The 22,588-nt window shown below is 42.1% G+C and overlaps 1 protein-coding gene across 9 annotated transcripts in view; it reads right to left on the reverse strand.

The window, feature by feature from the left end:
* Positions 1–22,588, reverse strand: part of ITPR2 (inositol 1,4,5-trisphosphate receptor type 2) — a 313,815-nt gene that overhangs the window by 278,509 nt on the left and 12,718 nt on the right. For all 9 annotated transcript variants that reach the window (XM_021392091.1, XM_021392096.1, XM_021392086.1 and 6 more), the window contains exon 2: positions 5,178–5,248. In XM_021392091.1, the coding sequence (XP_021247766.1) occupies positions 5,178–5,248 (71 nt within the window). The remainder of the gene's footprint in view (positions 1–5,177; positions 5,249–22,588) is intronic.

A 22,588-nucleotide genomic window follows, 5' to 3' on the forward strand; every position in this document is an offset into this window, starting at 1 on the left:
AGGGAGAGGGAGAGGGAGAGGGAGAGGGAGAGGGAGAGGAGAGAAAAAAACAACAATCCCTGCCCTGAGGAAGCTAGAGTTTAAATGAACAGGAAAAAAGAAAAAGTGCGACATAAAAGATTACAAAGCAACTTTGCAGTGCACACAGTAGATCCAAAGCTCTGCCCCCCTGGAGGTCAGTTCAGTAACCCACTCACAAAGCAGACAGAGTGCCTCCTCTGACATCTTCATGCGCCCATGTGTCTGAGTCTGCAAAAATGCACAAAATCTCTTTCTATATTAGTGCTTTGAATAAGGCAATAGTGGGTAGAACAAACACATAACACACACAGCACATCCTCTGACCAAAAAGCAACTACACTCAGGAAGTCTGAAAAGGAAAAAACTCTTATCATGTCTCTTAAATATTTATTGACATTGTGTAAAGATGGCTTAGAACAATATTTGTCATTGTTTTTTTTTCTCCCTCCCTTTTTTTTCTTTTAATTTAAGTGCCAGAAATTCAGCTCTTATCAATCATGGAAGACTTCAGTGATTTGGAAAATTAGAAAAATTAACTTACGCCTTTAGCTCATTAATTTCACTGAGGACATTTCAGTATTAGGACAAGAAGCACCTGGCTTCACCAGTCCCTTAAATTTAACCACAAAACAGTAAATGCTTCTTTTTTTTCAGCAGACTTCAGGAAACACGTGTGGGACCAATTCTGCCCTCTTTTACAGTGATACAAATCTGGATGTGCACACTGATGAACAAAGAGCAACTCCAGGCTCACTGTAGTGCGACTGAAGGGGAAATCTGAAATACAGCTTCTTTATACGGACACAAAATGAAAAGGAACCACAGCTTTCCTTAGTTTAACAATACTGTTTTGTAGGACGCTCTAAAACAACTAGAATAGCTACCACCCACTCAAAAAGAAAAAGGAAAGCAAACACATCACAAAAATGAAACTGCTATTTTGAGACATCTCTTTACGCTGGTTTTCAGTTCAAGCCAACAGCTCAGTACCCACATGTGATCTCTGAGTGAACTCTGTAGGAAGGGTACAAGTAGTTAGAAAACACAACTTTTTTTTAATTTCTTTTTTGGAGGAGGGCAGGGAAAGGAGGCAGAATTGTTAAAATATTACCAAAAAAAGAGCAACCATAGTCCTCTAATGTTCATTTTCAAAGTCAGTCCTTGGAATCTAAATATCTTGTTAGAAGCATGCCTTTCTCAGACTCCTTTGACATGTAGGTCATGCTCTAACCTCACATCAATGCCAGTTTCAGCTGTGAGTGATAAAAACACTGTAAACCATGCAGACAGCATTTTCTGTTACTAAAGAGGCCCTACTCTTCCTGCTGTTAGGCACTATTTTTAGTTGTGTATGTCTAATCATTCAACTAATCATTCATGCCTAAATCATCTTTTCATGTCAAGAATCTACTTAAAGTATTTCTTGTTTGTTTCACAAATTTCGAGATTTTAATTGAATCCCACTTCCCGGGAGATTCTTAGGGAGAGAAACATGTATTATTCTTACATGTCTTGGTTATATGGATGACTTTTAGCAGCTCTTTTGCCTCAGTGCTTTTGAGCAGAACTAAGAAATTTAACAAACCGTGGCAGAGCTGTGCTTTGGTTTCCCTCATAATACAAACAGCTAAGTGCCACAGTGTTCAAAGTTCTCAGAAAAATGTTGTCCTGGCTATGCTTCATAGGTAATTGTTAAGATACAGCTCTGACATAGAATCACAGAATCATAGAATCAGAGTCTTTTGAGTTGGAAAGGATCTTTAAAGGTCATCTAGTCCAACTCCTCTACAATGAACAGGGACATCTACAGCTCGATCAGGTTGCTCAGAGCCTGGTCCAGCCCGACCTTGAAAGATTCCAGGGACAGGTCTTCCACCATCTCTTCGGGCAACCTGTTCCAGTGCCTCACCACCCTCGTTGTAAAAAATTTCTTCGTTATAGCCAACCTAAATCTCCTCTCTTTTAGTTTGAAACCATTTCCCCTTGTACTATCACAACAGATCCTGCTAATGAGTCTGTCCTCCTCTTTCTTATATCCCTCCTTCAGACACTGAAAGGCTGCTCTCAGGTCTCCTCAGAGCCTTCTCTTCTCCAAGCTGAACAGCCCAGCTCCCCCAGCCTGTCCTCAAAGGGGACATGTTCCATCCCCTGCATCGTTTTTGTGGCCCTCCTCTGGACATACTCCAACAGGTCCAAGTCTTTTCTGTACTCCACATCTGGACGCAGTACTCCAGGTGAGGCCTCACCAGCACAGAGTAGAGGGGCAGGATCACCTCCCTCATCCTGCTGGCCACGCTTCTTTTGATGCAGCCCAAGATACGCTTGGCTTTCTGGGCTGCAAGGGCATATTGCTGGCTCATGCCCAGCTTCCAATCCACCGAATCCCCAAGTCCTTTTCAGCAGGGCTTTGCTCCATCCTTACATTCTCCAGCTTGTACTGATAGCGGGGGTTGCCATAACACAGATGCAAGGCCTTGCACTTGAATTTACTGAACCTCAAGAGGTTCGCCTGAGCCAACTGCTCAAACCTGTCTACGTCTCTCTGAATGGCATCCCGTCCCTCTAGTGTGTTGATTGCACCACACAGCTAGGAGTCATTCGCAGACTTGCTGAGGGTGTAGTCAATCCCACTGTTGATGTCAGTGATGAAGATGCTAAAGAGCACTGGTCCTATTACTGACTGGTCATACTCTCGGATCATACTAGGTCATACTCTTGGGAGGTCTGTACATGCTCATCACATGCTGCCATCTCAGAGCTCCTATCCAAACTCAAGTGCATTAAAATTTGACTTACAAAACAAAGAAGGCAACCAACTACGGTTTTATCTTTACTGCTGCCCTTCACATGACTGCCACTTGTCATGCATGAAAATGCTACCAGATGCTTGATGGGGCCCCTAAAAATATAGCCATGATGTTATAGCATGGTGGGTTGCATCTATTAAGGCAACAAAACTCACTTTTGCACTAATTTAGCTTCTCCTGAAAGCATTACAGTTCATCCAGACTTGCATGCTATCACAATGCCAACAACACCTCAAAATTGTCGAGTATGGCCATGTCCTATAGTGGAGAGGGATAAGAAGTGACTCGAAGAGATGCTCATGGAGCCAAAGATAGTTAAGAGGCAGCAATGAGGGGGAGGACAGAAGCAGCTAGCAACAACATTTGCAGCAGGAAGCAAAAGGGAAAAGGGAGGTCCCGAGAAGTGGAAAGCTGAGTTAGAAAAAGTAAAAGCTTGGATGCTGGGGAGAAGAAAGAATAAGGGGAGCTAGAGACAAGGGAATGTGTTACAAAAGCAAAAGAAAAAGGTTGCAACAGTAACAGAGCCAAAGCTGTCTACAACTAACAGAAAACATTCTCCTGAGAGAAGCTGGAATGGAACTCAGGAGAACAGTCTTTGCATTCCCTAGCATCAGAAAACAGCTGTAGGTTTTCTGTGTCTCATCCCGTTCTGATGTCTGACCTACATACATGCATGTGTACTACCATCACCATTAGTGGTATGCCATTAGTGCTGTGAACTCAAAAACCTTGCACCCTGGATCAAAGTGCCCAAACATTCTTGATGCTGAAATCATGTTTTTTGGAAAAACTCAACACAGAATGCTATCGTCTTTTTCCTTCTTTGTCCCTTCAAGCTAGGAAACAGAGCTACAACAAAAGCATTCTACTGACATTATAAAATCAAGCACTCAAAAGTTAGACAGTGAAAAATTTAAGGTTGTCCTTTCAGCCTCTGTTCATCTCTTTAACTGTAAGCATTTCAATATATTCCGCAATTGTACTATCACATGCAGATCTTTTCCAGTGACTCCTGCCTCATCTAGAAACCTGTGTATATTCTACTTTGGAATAAATCAAGATGGTGAAGTGAAAGAACCACTATCCAAAGAATCCCCATCTGAAATTTGTGCAGGATTCAAGCTGTGAATTAAACACAGTGAGAAGATGAAATCACAGCTAGGTAGCTTGAAAGTCACATTGGAGAACTAGATGCCATCCCCATTTCTGCAGTAAAGTTATTCCATGATATTGTATGAGTGACTGAAATGTATTTCTATTAGTTTTTAAGTACATGTCCTCATTTTTTCAATTTCCAGTTTCCAAGATCTGCAGATGTGCTGAATCTCACAGCTGGAACTGGAACTAGCCGGCGACATTTCCTGAATATACGATGGAAAATAAACCTTGAATACTCTGGGAAAGAGGAGCTTCAGTCTCTCAATATTTTAAATGCAACTTTTTTGCAACAAAAGCATACGCATCCATAGTATCATAAATACTAGAAATGAAGTAAGGTTAAACACCTCTGTGCAACCTCTTGAAATTGACACAATCAGCAATGGTCTGGGACATTGAATTTATTTCACTAGCTGTAAACCAGGCAAGTCAAAACTGTCCTTGTAACAGGTGTGATTTGAAGTCTAATTAAGCCAACAGAGGTCTGAATCAGCTAGTAAGGCTCCATTTTGTTGCAGCCAGATCTTATCTCTTAAATTAAGTACAGACAAGACCCTGAAAGGTTGTATTTCCTTCCCTAAACATAAACACAGCTTCTAATACCACAAGAGTATTTTTGGCATTTAAGAAGTAGAAACTGCAAGTTGTCAGTGCTTTGTTGTTTTTTCCATCAAGTGAAAAAGTGGAATGAATTATCTGCAAGTACTAGCTCATGTCTAAAAAAACTGAGAAAAATGAGGCCCAGTTAAAAGCAAAAGAAAAATAAAAATCTGATGAACTATCTGGGGGTAATCCTTAAAATGTCAGGTTATCTTCTAAAAAAACAAATACATCGGCAGCTCCAGTAGTTGTGAACCTCGTGAGGTTATTTCCCATCTACAGTAAGAGCAGAGCTGGAGCAAAGAGCTGCTCCCAAAGTGAAGGATCCATGCTCAGTGGACAGACAGAATAATCAGTTCTTTGACCACAAGCAAGTTAGTCCCTTTCCCCATGTTCTCCATCCGCCCCCCTTGACTTGGCATTTTTTTCTTAAAACTGGCCTTTCACATTCTGGCTTGAAACTTCAACAGGATGTTCATCAAGACTTCTGGGAAGTCTCTTCTTACCTTACCTCTCTGGTAAAGTAAATCTTTGCCCAAAGAGTTAGAATGTGCATTAATTAAAAAAAAACAGTTATCCTCATTTACTGACCTCTGAACTTCTTGGGAGGGTTGGCAAGGTCACCCGCGTCCGGCTGAACCACACATCTGTCATCCACTAACCTAAAAAAACAAAGGTTATTGCTCACTAAAATACATGTTTGAGAACAGTATACATAAATTCACACATACAAATCACATCTTCAGTACAGAAGTTTATACATTTTTCTAATTTAAGCCAAAAAATGGAAGTTGTGTTTGTATCAGATACGAGAAAGGATGTTTAAAGTCCAACAGGTTAGCTTGGCCCTAACCCTGTTTGCAGGTTCTTGCATCCACTCTGAGGCCTTTCAAAGGCAGGCAGCGCAAGCAGCCATCACTTGGGTACAGGAGTCTATGCTGAGCTGCTTACACAACCAGGACATACAGGGGAGTTCACCAATGGCTCACTGTTTTCACAACACTGTTTTAGCTAGAATTGGAATACAGAGTCTGACAAAGCACCCTCAGATTTTAGTCTTCAAGCATTCTTCTTCACAATTTCCAGGTTTCTTCTAGAGAGAAGAGGCATGTGAAATCAAGATTCAGCTCTGATCAAAACTCACAGGAGCACATCTTCCTTTGGTAGAATGACGAAGTGTTTATGTAACCCACAGCTGAAAATATAAATAACAAACTAAACATATTTCTTGCAATATTTTAAAAGTTAAATAAACAACATAATTAAAAAAGATTATAAGCCCCACTTAGAAGACAAAAAAAATGCTAATCTTATCACAGAACTTCCTAAGCATAAATTTAGCTTCCCTTCAGGAAGCATCTTGTAAACAAACTGCCTGTTTCAAATAACTACTCATGGTTAAGGGCACAGAACTGCCCTGCCACTCAGTAACACAAGTCATAGCAGCATCTTCTGTGGGAAACTGACAGAAAATGCACAATTTGGGTTCGTCTCAGTTACGAAACAGATGCATTCAGCTTTCACTCAAGTTGAAGGGTTTGCACCACAAGACCGATTCCCCAGTATGCCCATGGATTTTGTCCTCTAATAGGACAGTAAGAATTTTTTAAGTCAGCAGCTCTGTTCTCGTAGCATATTTGGAGACAAATCTGAGGTTTCTGAGAGGACAGAGAAGCAAAGGGGCAGCTAGAAGAGCCATGGCCTCATGGAGGTGCTTTTTGCACACGTTTATACCATAGAGCTTAACAAGATCAAAGCAAGGCCTGGACAGCAGGATTTAGGAAGAGTCTGTCCTGCAAGATGCCCTTTGTCTATGATCTAATGTGCCAAAGCATTCTATAAGCAGCACCTAAAATCTGCAGTCACGGGAAAAACAGGGCTGGACAAGACTACCTCCATTCCTCTTGCCCTGAGTTAGGCCTGAACAGTACTACCTTCATCACTCTTGACAGACATCTGCATAATTTGCTTTTCAAGCCCACCAGTGGCAGAGAGTGACTAAGACTGAAGCTAGAAGGCAGGAGAGCAGCCAGACCTTGGCCTCTCCTTCCACTGCCCCACTCCTCACTCACTCCTTCAGTCACCTGCTCACAGGGCAGCCGCAGTCCTACTAGACGTTGTCACGGCAGTACTTGCTGGGAACTGCTATTGAAGCCTCTTGTAGGAGGTAATTTCAACACCTAGCTGCATTACAAATTTCACCAACTTCAGTGACTTTCTGAAAGCAGGAGACTCAAAAAGGCTAAACATTAAAATGCCTCACCAAGGGATTTTAATGTCAAGTACTCCCCACTCTACAAAATCCCCCCGAGGCTGTCTGAATGAACCCATGAGATTTAACCCTTAAACACAGGCAGGATGGAGGACGGTACGTGGGAAGTGGTGTGACTCACAAGACACATCCTGTGCCTCTTGGTGACATACGCTGTACCGTAGTGACAACTCTAACTGTGGATAAAATGCAAAATGCTCATAACAGCACCCCACTGCTGTAACAAAAGCCATGTACAAAACATGGTGCCAGTGCTGAGAAAAACAAACAGGATCCTGCACACCCTCTGAAATGGCAGCATTCAAACGCATGCTGGACTTGCTAGGCTCAGAACATAGATGGTAAATGCTTATTATTCATCACTTTCATTTAAGCATTGTCTAAAGCACAAAAGACCATAAGAGAGTTCTGCAGTCATCAGGGACCAAGGACATCAGTCAAGGCAGACAAAGGAGAACGGAATGGCTACTGCTCCCATCCTATGTACAGGAAATGACAGTTCAGAGAGATTAATTGATGTGGGGCAGGACAGCCACACAACAGAACTGAAACATCTCCTGAGCCCTTGTTCGGCTTCTGGCACATTTGTTTCTTACAAAGTATCTTGCAACACAGGAAAAAAATTGAATAAAGTATTGCTTTATCTGTACAGCAGTCTTCCTGCAATTTAATCACCATTTTTTTCACAGGATGAACATACTCCAGGAATTTGCATTTTGAAGAGTTCGGGAGTACTCAGAGGCACTTGTTATGGTGCTGTAGTGATAGTTGAGTTTCCTGCAGCTCACAGTGAGGGCTTAAGCCCCTGCTGCAGACTGGGGCAAAAGAGGCCCCTGAGCACTTTCCCTGAGTGCAGAACTCAATATACTCAAATCCCACTTCTTAAAAAGGGGCAGACAGCAGCTGAAGCCTGCTGGGTGGATGCACTGAACAACCAGTAGTTTTTGGCCCCCACAACATGGGGTCAATTAATCTGAGGGGTGAAATCAAACAACAGGCTTGACTACAAAAGGTCCTGGGCATCTGCAGCTTCCATCAGACCACAGCACAGCACCTTCCATCATTGCTTGCTGATTTGCATAGGATGCTGAAGAGTGCAAATGAAGACGTTGGTGATAAAGGAAGAATTTATCACCATATTACACAAGCACATGTGCTCACTACTTAAATAGTGATCTAAACTATTAAGCAAATAGTGCTATCAAAAAGCTTTGGTAGATTTTAAAGGGCTTAATTGTTTAATTCTTGATCTGGACTACTTTGTGCCTCCTGTTGTCACTTAGTACCTGTCAGATATGGAATGACCACATTTCAGCTTTTCAGTGTTGCCCGCATATAAATGACAAACAAGTTCCCTGCACGTAGCATAATCTTTATTCGTGCAAGTTCTTCTTTGAACACAACAAATATCTGCTTTATACACAATGCCACCAAGAAACTGCTGCAGAGCAGTGGTAATTAAGTTGTACAGTAGCTCAGAGGTGCCGCAGATAAATCATCAGTGAAGTCACAGTAACGGCTGTGGCAACAGACCTTTACGCATAGCCCTTTGTATTCAGTAATTGCAGAATTAGGGTCTGGAAGTAACAATGTTCATGGGACAGCTTGTCTTAGCTGCCCAACCACTCTCCCACTGAAGCTAGCAAAAGTTTTTCCACTCAATTCAGAGGAAGTAAGGGCAGCTCCTCACTGTGCCACTCACAGGCACTGAAGTCACTGAGATCTCATGCTAGCATGTACAAAGTCACACTGAAAAAGAACTAAAGCTATCTTAACAATGTCCAGGAGGTAAGGCCTGCTTCTCAGTGGAGAAGAAGCAGCTTTCAACTCCCTGCTAGTATAAGCCAAGGTAAGTGCACCGTATAGCGTGAAGCAGTGAAAGCTCCAAACTGTATGGAGTTCTACAGGCATCTTCCTTCATCTGGTGGGGTTAAATCTGCCCCATCTCTCCACGTGCAAAACCAAACACGTTTAGATGCATTCAATTTAACAATATCTTGCAGCAATGAACTCCACCTATACGGTGACACCTGCCTGCAAACAGGTGTCTGCTTTGCTGTTTTTGTCCACAAAAACTGCAAAGCAGTTTTAAACATACCACCTCTTCTGTTTGGTGGTGTTTCAGCAATAAGAGGACAGGATCCACTTCTCCTAATGCTGTTCATTATCTGCAGTCAGAACTTGCCTAAAACCAGCTTCAAACTTCTCATACAGCTTCTACAAATGATCCACTCCCTGGGCACTGAACATAAACAGGGAAACAACAACTTGGGGTAATTCCCACTGCTGGGAACAGCAGCAACCTTTTTAGGGACTTTCACTGAAGGAAAAAAGCAGAACATGTGTGCACAACCAGTGGGTCTCAATGCGTACTCAGGGAAAGAGGAGGAAGAATTCATTTGATGGGATGAGGACTACTGGGAAGAGGTATAACTGATCAGGCACGTATGTTGGCAGAAAATATTGATAGATGGGTTTATAGCATGGGTGTCCAACCTTTTGGTTTGCCTGAGCCACACTGAGTGAAGAGGAATTGTCTAGAGTTACTTCGAAAGTAATGCCTCCCATTTATTTCCATGGAAACTACAACAGATACAAAGAGCACAAGAGTGCTATTTGATAGAGCACATTCTCAGCTACAAAACACTCTTTTTCAGCATAGTCACTACCATTAGCTATGCATTTTCACCAGCAATGAACAAGAGCCGCATGCTGCATTCATAAAAATCTGCACCAGCAGAGATGACCCACTGCCACTGTTGCCGCTGCTTGAACACATCACCCACCACCTCACTGTGCTCACAGCCACTGCTGGTCTCCATTAATGTTCACCAAGCATCAATGAATGTCAATGGGTGTAATTTTTTTCACATGGAGGAATTTGATTACATCCCTTTGCTTCATGCACACTTCCATGTCAGACCCCATTTTGTCACACTGCCCCTCTGCTGCCATTTGTCTCACGGCAACAAAATGTAATGGAATATTGGTAGGAAGGTTCAGCCTCTACTGTCATACCACCAACGTCCACCTCTGATATTGTGGGCCAGCATCATAAAACAGGAGGCATTAACTTTGGAGCACTCCTCATAAAATACAAAATACCATTAATATAAGTAACAAAACATTTTAATTTTTAATATTTTTCTTAAAACATTAAAAAAAAGAGAGGAACAAAACCACACAACTAGTGGGATATGTGACCTTGTTTTTGTGAAACCAAGGCATCAGTCTGGTTCAGTGGCAGTGGTTGCAGTACTCAGTCAGTTCTCAAAGTGATCCTCTGAAATTTATGATGAAATTTCACTCTTCCCGTGCTTCATCTTTGACAATAGTTGTTCACATATGTACGTACTGCCAAAAAGTGATGACATGAATAAGGTGCGATTGTGAAACGAAGGTTATTTTTCTCTGGTAAGATGGGGATTTTGAAAGTCTGGTAAAGAGACATGATCTGATTTTTGAGATCCACGTCTGATTGCAACTCTATACATTCCATTTGAAAATTTGCAGGTAATGTATTTATATCAACTGAAAATGGCCTTGCAAACATAAATTGATTATTTTTTTTGCAATCTTGATACCTATTTTCAAACTCCTTTATCAAAATGGAAAGCATGGCTGCATATTCTTCACTGTTCACAGGACTATGTTTAGCCAATGCAGCAAAATGCATACAGTTATGTGCCATCACTTGAGTCAGCACTGCACAGCACTGCCCTCCCTGTGCCCCGCTTTCAGTTGGCACAGCGTTAATAGCGCACTGATGGTTTGGCTGTTGCTGAGCAACGGACACAAGTCCGGGGCCACTCCACACTGAGGAGTCATCACCTTTATAGTGCAGGGTGGGGGGCAGCCACATTGCCAGCCATGCTGGGCTGCGTGCAGCCTGCGGGCCATGGGTTGGACATGCCTGGTTTATAGGTATGAATCATATATGCTGGATGAGCCTTCATGTCCTACACGCCATTCAGATTTCCTAACACAGGCAAAACAAAGGCAAAAGGTGAATATACCACAAGTTTCTGGGAACTTGCAGCTGTAGCATAAGGGTCAAGGAATGCCATATAGCAATACTCCTAGAAAAACTATTCACAGCGATGAGTTCTTTTAAAATACTGGGATACAATCACGTTCTGGTAAAACAAAAAACAAATGTAAGAAAAAAGATACTACACTAGAAAAGCAATGATTATGGATTTCGTGAATTTTAGGGCTCTTTCATGTTAGGTGCCTTTCAGATTGTCTGGAATAGCAGCTGCACAATCTGTATTCATTTAACCTACCTCTGTAGAGCTGTGCCTTCAATTTTAAAAATTGCTCTGAAAGTTATTTTGTCTCTGTCTACCAACAGAGAGACCTTCAGGTTTCATGGCTAGTATTACCAAGTACTTAGTAACAGAAAATAACACACTAGAGGGGACAAAAAACACTAGCATATACACTCTCGTGCATGTAACTACCCTAGGTTTGTAAGCCTAACTTGTTAAAAAGCACAAGAGAACTACTGATGTCTAATTATTGTATCACATGAGGCTGTGCAAAACTAAGTTTGGTACTTCACATATGTATTTTATCCCTCTAATAAACAAAGCCAGAGTGTGTTAGACTGAAAACACTTCCTCTCAGCTCAGCTCAGCTTTTACTCTCAGAGTTCCTGTTACATTATCATTTAACAGATTTTCTCAGCAGCAGGAACAGGGGATAACGTTGACAACAGACGTCAGCAAGAGAAGCTGGACGTTTTACTTGCTAGCGGAGCTGGACATCTTAATTGCCAGTGGAGCCAAGGCCAACCTTTGTTCAGCACTGGTTCACAAATCATGCTGAGGCTACGTCCCAAAGTTTTGATCTCAACACTCTTTCACAAGCAAAGAGGCAGCCCTCAAAGCCTCCCTTCCTTTGCTCCACAGCCATCCCTTTTTTACACACAACCTCCATACCAGAAACATTCCTCTAGAACACCTTCCACCCAACACACTTCTCCCCTTCCAAACTACAGCTCTCACCCACAAAGCCTCTCCCACGCTCCCCGCATCCCAGCATGCAGTACCCACTCAGGAAGAGAGGTGCTAGTCATTCTACTAAAGAGCCAACCAATAACAAACAATAGGTTATTAATATTTGGATGCCCTGGAAATCAAGCACCAAATACCCAAGTGCCAAAACAATCAGGTCCACCCAGTTCTCTGCCAGGTCCACCCACTTTTCTTTTCATTTCTTCTCTTATCAGGCATCTAGGTCAGCCCACTTCTTGCTTGCCTCAAGCAGTCTCCTGCCAAAACTCTGGAGTTATTATACCTCACCCTTCCCAAGATGTGAGTTCATACTCCTTTTTGACTAGCAATCCTGATTCAGATGATTTACAGCTTTATGATTTAGCTCCACAGTATGAATTTTGACCTTTTTCCTGTCTCCTTCCTCTCCAGAGCTTGATTTTTCATCCTCTTTTATTCATATCTGCGATCTTTCAAGTTCTCTTACATTAACCCCAACTGGCACAGAAAAGCAAAAAGGATCTCCCTTACACAGAAGCTATTAAATTAACACCCCAACTCCGGGAAAACTATCAAACAAAAAATCTTTATATTTCTGAAATATTTCAAACAGCTGACAAACTTCATCGCAAGCCATCCTTAGTGTAAAACAATAATGTGGGTGCATTTTATGCCAGTTGCACAGACAGGAACTCTCAGCCATTCCTATCATGCTGAAAAACGCTCGTGGTTATTCAGGGTTGTACTATCAAACACCAAGGAGACAGAGGGCACAAAGCAAGGTACCAAACACACGCTGGGAAATGGAACAACAGCACACAAGCAGGCGGTGCCAAAGCTGCATTAACAATTGCACTAACAAGCAGCCCTAAAGTTTTTTCCTTATCTGATACATCCTTGTAACTGCACCTGCAGGCTTACATGTCAGAGGGGGAAAAAGTTTTGTCTGTTCAATTAAGTACTGCAGCTATAAATCCAGAATGTCACTGTTATTCTTTTGTATTGTATTATATCCAGTCATGCTTTTAGCTTGTAAAAGCTTCAGAAACCCATTTGGTAGAAATTGCTTGTCCATTTTATAGCTATATTTATTTTTAAAGCATTGTGCAAATTAAAATGAATAACAATAGAGTTAAAATACCTGGTAACAATAGAACACAGTGCTACTTGGAGATCGCAGTGCAGGGGAGGAAACATGATTCCCAGATTTTAGTCTTGATTCTGCCATTTTCTTAGCCAGCATAATAGGTAAGTCATTTAAGCACAAGGAAAATGGCACCGAACTTAACTGGGGCATACTTATTTTGCCAAGGAACTGAGTATTTATACTTTTTAGTGGTACAAAGCACCCTTATTTACTGTTGTCAAAATGAAGCCTCAGAACCAGCAAGGGGAGGAGGAGAAGACAGGCACCTCCAGAGGGCAATATCAACCTTTTCTAGGATGGATGTGCAGAATAGGAGGATGAAACGCCTTCTGGACACGGTCTCTTTCTCTCCCCCTTGCCTATTTGCTACTTGTGATACAGTTTGTTTCTAAAGATTCCAATCACCAAGGTGTGGTGGAAACAAAAAAGAAAAATGTTTCAGTTTCAATTAAACTTGCTCAGCTAGGACATCTGTGAGTTACACACAAAATTAGTTCGTTTTAGTTAGTTACACACAAAATAAAGAAGGTAAAGAGAGCTGTACAAACAATTAAAATTTTGCTAACACTGGAAACTTGATCATTTCAAGAAAAGACTTCAGAAAGTGGAACATTACATAAGCAAATCCAAAAAAGTCACCTTCTGCTCATCAGCTGTGCTACAGCATGTTTGAGGTCTTATCCCACATAAAGTATACATACACAGCCTAAAATGAGGCTTTACATTCATGTTCTTCAGAGCAGAGGCCATATACCACAAATGTCCATGATAATCTCCAAATATTCCCTTTATTACTTTAAGGAGCATCCAAAACATACTTCACCAAAGTTTTTAAATTTGATCAAACTTTGGTGGCTCATCTACTTAATCTTTACTCCTACCAGCAACATACTGAATGCAAAAACTGTAATGAGTCCAGGATTTGGCCCAACACAAACAGGGTGCTATGTTAAGTAGCTTAGGAGCTACTTAAGCAAATGGTTTTAACTCTGCTTGTTTACACATTATAATTACCCATAACACGTCTGCAACTCAGCCCTCTCAATGTAAAAAAGCATGGTTGAAGCAAAAGTATGACGTGTGTTGACACAGAACGCATTAGAAGCACTGACACTGTGATGACCATTAATTACTAACAGGATTTTCAGAAGTAGGTAAACTTGTATCTTTACATGAATTTTAGGCATGTAATTCACAAATCAGTCCTTGTCAGGCCAAATAACTTACGTTTCTACAGTACGTAAGTGATTTCAGAAAGAGCTCCTATTAACAGCATATCTGGTCTCAAAAGCAGGTAGGCATGTAGAACTTGTTGCAAGGTTCAACCCCGGGCAGCAAAGCAAAAATAAAAAACAAATCATAACCAACAGAAATTCTGCATTCAACTCATACCAGAAGAATTCATGCTTTTTATTCAGCTTTGTCTATAGCTGCAATGCACATTTGTGTGCATCCACTTGAAAGGTCTGTTTTGAAGGAGCGTGTGCTAATGAAAGGAAGTAGAACGGTTGAATTTGCCATGGTTAACACTATTTAATGAAATAAAAAGGTTTATTCAGAAAAATACTGTTGAGAACTGCCAACATCAGTCAAGTGATCAAAAAAAATGACTTCATCATTGAAAACGGTAATTAAGGCATTCACACCTACACATCAGAAAGGCAACTCATTAAATAAAGGATGAACAAGCAAAGGGAGAGAATTAGGACGCTTATATTTAGCTGAAATACCATAATGTAAAAATATCACTGTTTAACTAGAGAAGCCATTCTCAAATGCTACACAGCTCAGCAAGTTTTGTGACAATAATATATAGACACAAAAACATAAACACATATGTAAATACTATAGAACACACAAATGCAAACACAACCTGGAATCTAGGCCCTGGATGTCAAATCACGTTTTTCTGATCTTGCAGCATCAGAGTAAAAACCCTGGCATTGCGTAAAACTATGTGTGTAGAACATTTCTTTATCAAAATGCTGACCAAAGCACTGTTTTCCAAACTTGGGTACGCTTCAGGAACCAAAGAAGGACTTGTTTTCAGAGGCATTCAGATGGTGACAAGTCTAGAGCTAGCACGAACACAAGTAATTCCTCTGAAGTCAGTCAAGCAGCACTATTTGATAGCAACTAGGCGTCTGTCCCAGTGCTTTGAATATTTGTTCTTCGGTGTGTCATGGCTCAGCCGTCCCAGGGCCTCTCCCCAGTGCAGATGAGCACTACTGCGCTGCCACTGTCACACCCCAGGATTTGTGCCATTACTTTTGGCAATAAATCTGAGCTTGACACCAGGACACAAACCTTGCCCAGTCACAACCTTACTGGTGAAAGCAGTGCTCTGGAAGCACACCACAGACCGGTTTTCTTTCAAATAAAAGAACACAGCTCGCAGTTGAACAGTGTTAGAGACACAAGGCTGTACCCAGTAGGTAATTCAGCTCCCAGAATCCTGTTGCTGGTTTCAGCACTGACTTCTGCCTGCAGGGATGAAGACTTGGCTCATGAGATCTCTCTGAAAGAGGTCTGTTCATTCTTTGATATGTGTCCAGCTCTTATTGATGTTAATGAGAATTATGCACAGCTATTAAAGCATAAGAGAACACTTTACATCAACACGTGTTCCAATTTTCTAAACAAAAGGGTGTTTTTTTAAATTTTCATTTTGCAATGATAGATGTTTACAAATTTTTGCAGGTGGGCCAGGTATTCTTGCAGATTTCTCTTTGCTTTTCTGTTTCTTTGGCAAGAAACAAACAAGCAAACAAGACTTCCAAACAAGGTGGTTGAGCCACCATCCCTGAATGTGTTTAAAAACCATTTGGATGTGGTGCTCAGGGACATGATTTAACGGTGGGTTGTTAGAGTTAGGGTAGCATGCTTAGGTTGCAGTTGGACTTGATGATCTTGAAGGCCTTTTCCAACCTGAGCAATTCTATGCTTCTAACAAAAAGCAGCTGGAAAACTACAGTTACTTTGACTTGTTTTTAAACTAAGCAAAGCCAGCTTCCCACTGGGACAGATCATTTTGGGAGCTGTTCCAGATTATTTCAGAGCTGTTTTCCCAGTAGCTGGGAGCAGCTCTCCAAGCATTTTGCCACACCTACACCCAACCTGTACCTGCTCGCTTAAGAGAAGTTACAGGCAGCAGAGTGGAGAACCAACCCATGGAGGAAATGGCAGGAAATGCTCCTTCCATATGGTGAAGTAGCTGGGAAGCGGGAGAGTCAAGAAACAGCAGCCATAAATAAGATGGCAAGACAGCAACTTCTGTGCATATCTGCAGGTGTGAAGGCAAAGGTGTAAAAGAATCTAGTGCATTGCAGTGCTGGTCATGAGAATCTTTCATAATTAGTATTTTAATATGGAAAAATGCTATAATAGGCAGATTCCTACCTCAGCAGTGCTTCAGCCCTTTCTCAAATTGACCTCAATGTGAGCTGGCATCCATTTTGGCTTGAACACAGCGAGGCTATCCTTACAATTGCAAATCAAACGTGCCCAAGAACGTTCCCAGGCTCTGAGGCTAAGTGGCACAGAAAAGCCCACATCTACACCAGCAGGATCTCATGCTGAAGGGAGGTTGGGATGGTTACGCTCTTCAGGAGCTTCCAGAAGCCCTCCAGCTCCTGCTCCCATGCAGGTCTTGGTGAAAGAATGAGCAGAAGTGCCAAAATCATGCCAGGAGCCATGCTGGTGGGTCACTGGTACAGACACCTGTGAACTCGTCTTTATTTATTAATACTGATACAGCAGGAAGGCTTTTGGAAAACGGTCTCATTCTTGACCCAGTGTTTTTACTTGTGCTCTCAGAGCCAGTCATACTTTGCTGAACAGGGACAGCATTTTTATCAGCGCATAAACATCAGAGCAGCAACTGCTGAGTGCTGAACAACACTGACTCGCAGGCTGTGCTGTCAGGTGTCCAAATGTTATATCACGTCCTGAGGTGTGTCTTAACAACAAGCTTTGTTACAAAGACATGAATTTGGCCTTCTATTTGAAGGCCCTCCAGTTTTGCAGCATTCTTTTCAGCTGAACCAAAGTGTTTCAAGGTCTCTTCATACAGTTTATCCTGACACCATAACAGAGGAAAAATCCCTGCAAGTAACCATTTTCTGCTTGGAGAACTGGAGTTCTGGATCGCTTACGTGCAATAACCAGGAATTACGTGACAGACAAATAAACTACATCTTTTAGAAAAGCTTACACTTCAGAGATGCAGCCAGTGCATTCCAGAATGGAATCCACTTCATTTTTCCTTTTAAGTGTATACTGCTGCACAAACAGTAACACTTACATTATGATCCTATAAAATCCATGTTTTTAATGATGCAAGCTACATTCTACCTGGGGAAGCTCCGGGACAAGGAACACGTTTCATTCTGGATCAGACTTCAAAGCACTGTTATTCTCAAGCATGATCCAGGCAGGAAATGATGCACCTTCTCACTCCTATATCGAAGTATATACATCATAAACCAAAGAGAAATCAGCTTGAGGGTTACAACAAAGTCACACTGAGAACGTTTTTAAGGTCAATGACAATTGATTCTAGAAGAACTAAGAAGACGGCACACATTTTGGTCTCTTTATCTCTTCTAATGGTTTACATCTTGATGCTGTATGAATATATATATATATATATACATAAAACTCTACTTTCATTGAACAAGAAAAGAGCATGTGTTTCTTGCTGTCACTGCTGTGCTGAGAAATATGAAAAATGGCCATCAGGTATTAAAGTTCAAAACCAGAATACCAAGAGAACAAATCCACACATGATTACTTCTTTTAAATCTCATGATTTTTCAAACCCATCTCTCTAGTTTGTGGGGAATCTGACTCATAATTTTCAGAAACAAACAGGAAACACTGCAGACATCTCCAAGTATTTCCTCTCTCCTCCCCGCCACCGGCCTTGTATTTTACCTCACTTCTGGATATTTTATTATCCCTTTCACCACGTCAGCAATGAAATGGCACTGCCCTCCACTGTACTCAGGCATGCAAGAGCTTCCCTTCTCCTGCCCAAACCCAGGGCAGAGGTGCCCTTCCTCCCCATGGTGTGATGAATCAAGGCCACTTTGTGTCCTCCACAATGGCAGATGAGAAAGCCAAGGAGTTCCACCACGCTTCACTCTGCTGCAACCACTGTACCTAAAGGAGCACCAGGGAGCTACCAACTTGGTGGTACTGTTCAATGGTGAGCTGCCTCATCTCACTGCCCAAGGGAGCCCAAGCAGCCAGCAGCGGCACGTGCAGCCTGTCAGAGGGCCAAGCTTGGTCTGCCAGTCCCCACCAGACCACTGAGGGCTTGGAGCAGTGGAAAAAAAGTGCTACAACGTAATGTGCCGGGAAAGCTTTTTTACATCACTTGGTTTACTGCAATACTTCCTTTCATTGTATATGTGGAAAAAAAAACATTTCCCCTTCTCCATTCACCATCGTAACCTGTCACAACAGCAGGCAGGCAGTGGCTGCGTGAGCCCAGCCAGCAAGAGGCATGGCAGGGGATGGAAGCTAGGACAAGCTTGACAGCACACCAGAACAAAGTCCTGAGCTGCAACCTGCAGGGAAGCACGGGGCATTTCTTGGCTCGTCCTGCTAAACAAGTCTATCACCTTCTGCAGTGAAGGAAAAAGGGGTAAATGATATTAACAGTGATGGGAGAAGAAAGGAAATAAACTGGTTTGCTGAAGACTACGCAGCACCCACGGGAAAGTGAAGTGAGGTCAGAACAAGGTGGGTGACAGTAAGTGGCCATTATCACTGGCTTTTGTTACAGTCAACTATCAAACTCAGCACACTGTTGCAAGATCATCTCTTCTAAGCTCCCTTCTCCTATGAGAAGTTGGACCTGATGATCTGTCCAAGACCCCTCCAACCCAGGTTATTTTCTGACTACAAGGACTCTCAATCAGTGTGATAGGTATCATGGAGGGATGCACTAAAATCCTACACAGTTCCCTTTTCATAGATGTCAGTTATCTAGAGGCACTCTATTATTTTTCAATTGAAAAACATAAGTAAATGTGATACATTTTAGCAGCCATTCCCAGAGGAACTTGTTGCACCTTTCAGGACACTTTGTGTATTCCATCTCTTCCTATGGGTGGACAGCATTATGGGTAATTGCAGGCAAGCCTAACACCCTAAGCTCTCTTCAATGATTACCTTAAAAATGGTACAATCCATGCCACCCTGGCTCCCACAATGACTTTGAATAGTAGCAGCAATGCTGCCCTGCTGCTGGACCCTTTCCTGCAAAGGGTAACCTAGACAAAAGAGCGTACCAAAGTTCAAATCTAGTTTCAAGTTATACAAACTAATTGGTGTACACAATCCCTGTTTAAAAAGCTCTGTTAAAGTTATTCTAATATTGTGCAATGATATTCAGCAGAGAAAAACCATTCTAACCCTTTCCTTATCACTCCACAAGCCTCCTGGACTGCTACACATTATCACAAGTTAACCCACTGCCTGGCACATTAAGATTAAAAACCTGCTCGCTGCCTTAGCTACAATTCTCTATTCATTCGTGCATAATAAATATCAAATACTCAGCTATAAACTGATCTGAAGAGATAGTACGACACCCCACCCCAAATCAGCTCCATTTTTATCACCTTTCCAGATTTCATTACACAATCCCGAAGCCAAGCAACTATCTCTACAGTGCAGCTTTGTGTATGGTTATACAGTTCTTTCTCCAAGTCAAACAGCACTGCATTGTCTGGGATAATCTCAACCATTCACATAAACAACTTGTCTACTATATTTTGATTAACACTTCCTTTTAGGAGGACATTGAGATGCTTCAGCCTGAGCGGCACAAAGTCTGGCCTCCTGCTACAACACACTTGCTAGGCTCAAGCTTTTTCTCTGATAGGGAAATGCAGCTACCAGCCTTGCCCCACGTACCTCTCTGAAGCAGAGCTCTATGATTTTCCAACTTGACACACAGAAACAAAACAGCATTGGCTTAGGTGATGGCTGACACTTTTTTGAGTGACACTCATACATGACAACATTCAATAAAAGGACCAAGCTGACCCAAATGCAGGAAAGGGCAAAAGAAAACATTAGGCTTGTTCATTCATTTCAGGTTACAACCTTTCAGAGGCTGATGGTCTCCAAGCAACAGTCAACTCAGCTAGCAGAAATCATCCACTAAATTGTTTAAGTATATGAACTCACATTGCTTGGAGAGAGCTAAGAAGCACTCACATAAACTGTTTTGACAGTGAACAGTAATGTGTAGCCACTGATAAAAAATAGCTTGCAGAATAAACGCATATCCACAGCCTCAGTGGTTTGAAAAACTGCTCCTCAAGCAGGCAAGATGGTCTCCAAAATCACAGTTTACTCACACACAAATCCTCCCACTGGTACAGCACCCTAAATAAGACACCAGATTTAACAGAGCTGTTAACTCTGCGTATAAACTGGTATTAGTTAAACCTAAATAAATAATCTTTCCTAAAGAAATGGAAGTGGAGTTGAGGATTATTCCTCTGAATGTACGCTGTTGCTTAGTACTTCGGCAATTTAAAAGGAGAGCAAATTGCTCCTGCACCTTGCAGCGTGCAGTTCACCTTGCTGGTCTGCAGCTCTGCATTAGCAACTATGTGAGCTGGAAACAAGCTTGAACCTCTGTTGTTTCTGTTTTCTAATCCTCAATCTGAAGATGTCTTAGAATGTATTTTTGTTCATCTTTCAAGCTTAATTTTTTTTACCTAAGAAGTGAGAACTGAAAACAGCTATTTGTACATAAAGCTGTGCATTAATATAAAAGTTTGTATCTAATTTGTTGTCCTGAATCAGAAAAAGGTATCACAGTATTATTATTAAAGTTATGCTAGTTACTGCCAACTAACCTTACACAGACTTTGTCAGAGTTGTGGGATGAACCTTCAACTGGCTTTTGGGTCAGATTCACTTCTGATCCCCTCAGGCAATGCAAAGCACCAGACAGCAGCTGATGTTCATCACCTGGAAGGGAACTGATCAGCCGCCACAAATTCCCACTTCCCTCTGCTCTCACTGCACAAAGATGGCAGAACTAAAGTAAGAATGCTCAGTGGCCCCCAGCAATCCCTTCTGGCCAAGATCATTTAAAAGCTTCAGTATTAGGGCTAATATAAACCAGAAATCCAGAAACACAGAAATTCATCTGGTCACTCATTCCCATTGCAGGTGTGAACACCAGCCCCTCCAGCTCCATAGCACAAATTGCTGCTACCCAGCCAGGGTAGCATTGGAGCCTTGCCCATTGCCTCTCCTTGGAGAGCTCAGGTTCTGCAGATGCCTTTTGGCCACTTACATCTACACTGATACAGAGAACCTAACAGCTTCTTCCAAGCAATCTTCAGTTCCATCACACGCACTGTCTACCCAGAAGATCCCACCTTCGGTCTAGCAGCTGAGTAGTGGAGAAGTCATCAGCCCCTTGAGATAAACCCCTGACCTGGGCCAAGATCAGAGCATCTCCTACTCCCTGCATACTAAGGAAAACAAAGTTCATCGGCTTTCTGAGATTCAGAATCTCTTTATTTTTCAAGCCAGCTGAGAAGCAGAAACCGCACATAATCGGACTGATTCTTTAGCGATAGCAGATGATCATTTGCTATTGACTGTTCTGAGTTGTACCGCTCAAATTTTCCCTTCAGCACCCTCCCTCCAGCCACACAAACTGCAAGCACTTTGGCTGAAAGTCAGAGCAGTGTCAGCGGTGCAAAAGATACTCTGAAGTCTGCTCTTGCCAGCACAAACTGCTCTTTCAGGGCTCCCAAGCTTGGTAACGGGGACAAAATGAACTTCCTGTTCTTCCACAACTGGCACAGCAGATTAAGTGCTGGGAACGGGTAACCGCAGCAAACCACCTCAGACTGCACAGCCCAGAGACCAGGAGCAAGCACCACTCAGAAAGAGCTACCAGAATAGGGCACTGAATGCATTTCTGGCAGATGAATTCCACTCCGCTTCATATGTAGAAGGATCAAAAACTCATGGAAGATATTTGTGGTTCAGCTTATAAAGCAGTTCCATATTCTTTCTGGATGCAAAAACGAGGAAGAAAAAACTGTACTTTTTTTTTTTCCACAGGAATAACAAATGCCTTTGTTAAATCCTTAAGATCAAGCACTCGGATCTGACCCGTCAAGCTATTGTCACATAAAAACATCCCATTCTTGAGTAAAAATAGGCAGAATGCAGAAATTCCAGAGCTCTCTCAGCAGGTAACACCAAGCACCACGCCAGATTCCCACAGCAAACATGCAGGGACCACTCCAATGGCATCTGAAGATACCTGCAGACATTTCATCACCCAGGCAAGTCTGGGATTCTAATTGTTTCAGTATCCTGAGAGGACTTAAATGTTTGGAAAGAATAGCTGCCCAGACATTTTCAGTCGTTATTTACTGAAGTGATAAAATGCCTCTTTATCTTGTATGTCCTCTGCTAAACTGGGACAATGAGATGAAAAGCAGCTACTGAAAAATGCTTTTTTCTCTCCAGCTTACTGGAAGTCTTTCTTATGTCTGAACATGAGCTTGGTCGCTTTAGTTCATGCACTTGT

The sequence above is a fragment of the Numida meleagris genome, chromosome 1 (genome assembly GCF_002078875.1).
Source record: "Numida meleagris isolate 19003 breed g44 Domestic line chromosome 1, NumMel1.0, whole genome shotgun sequence".
Classification (NCBI taxonomy): domain Eukaryota; kingdom Metazoa; phylum Chordata; class Aves; order Galliformes; family Numididae; genus Numida; species Numida meleagris.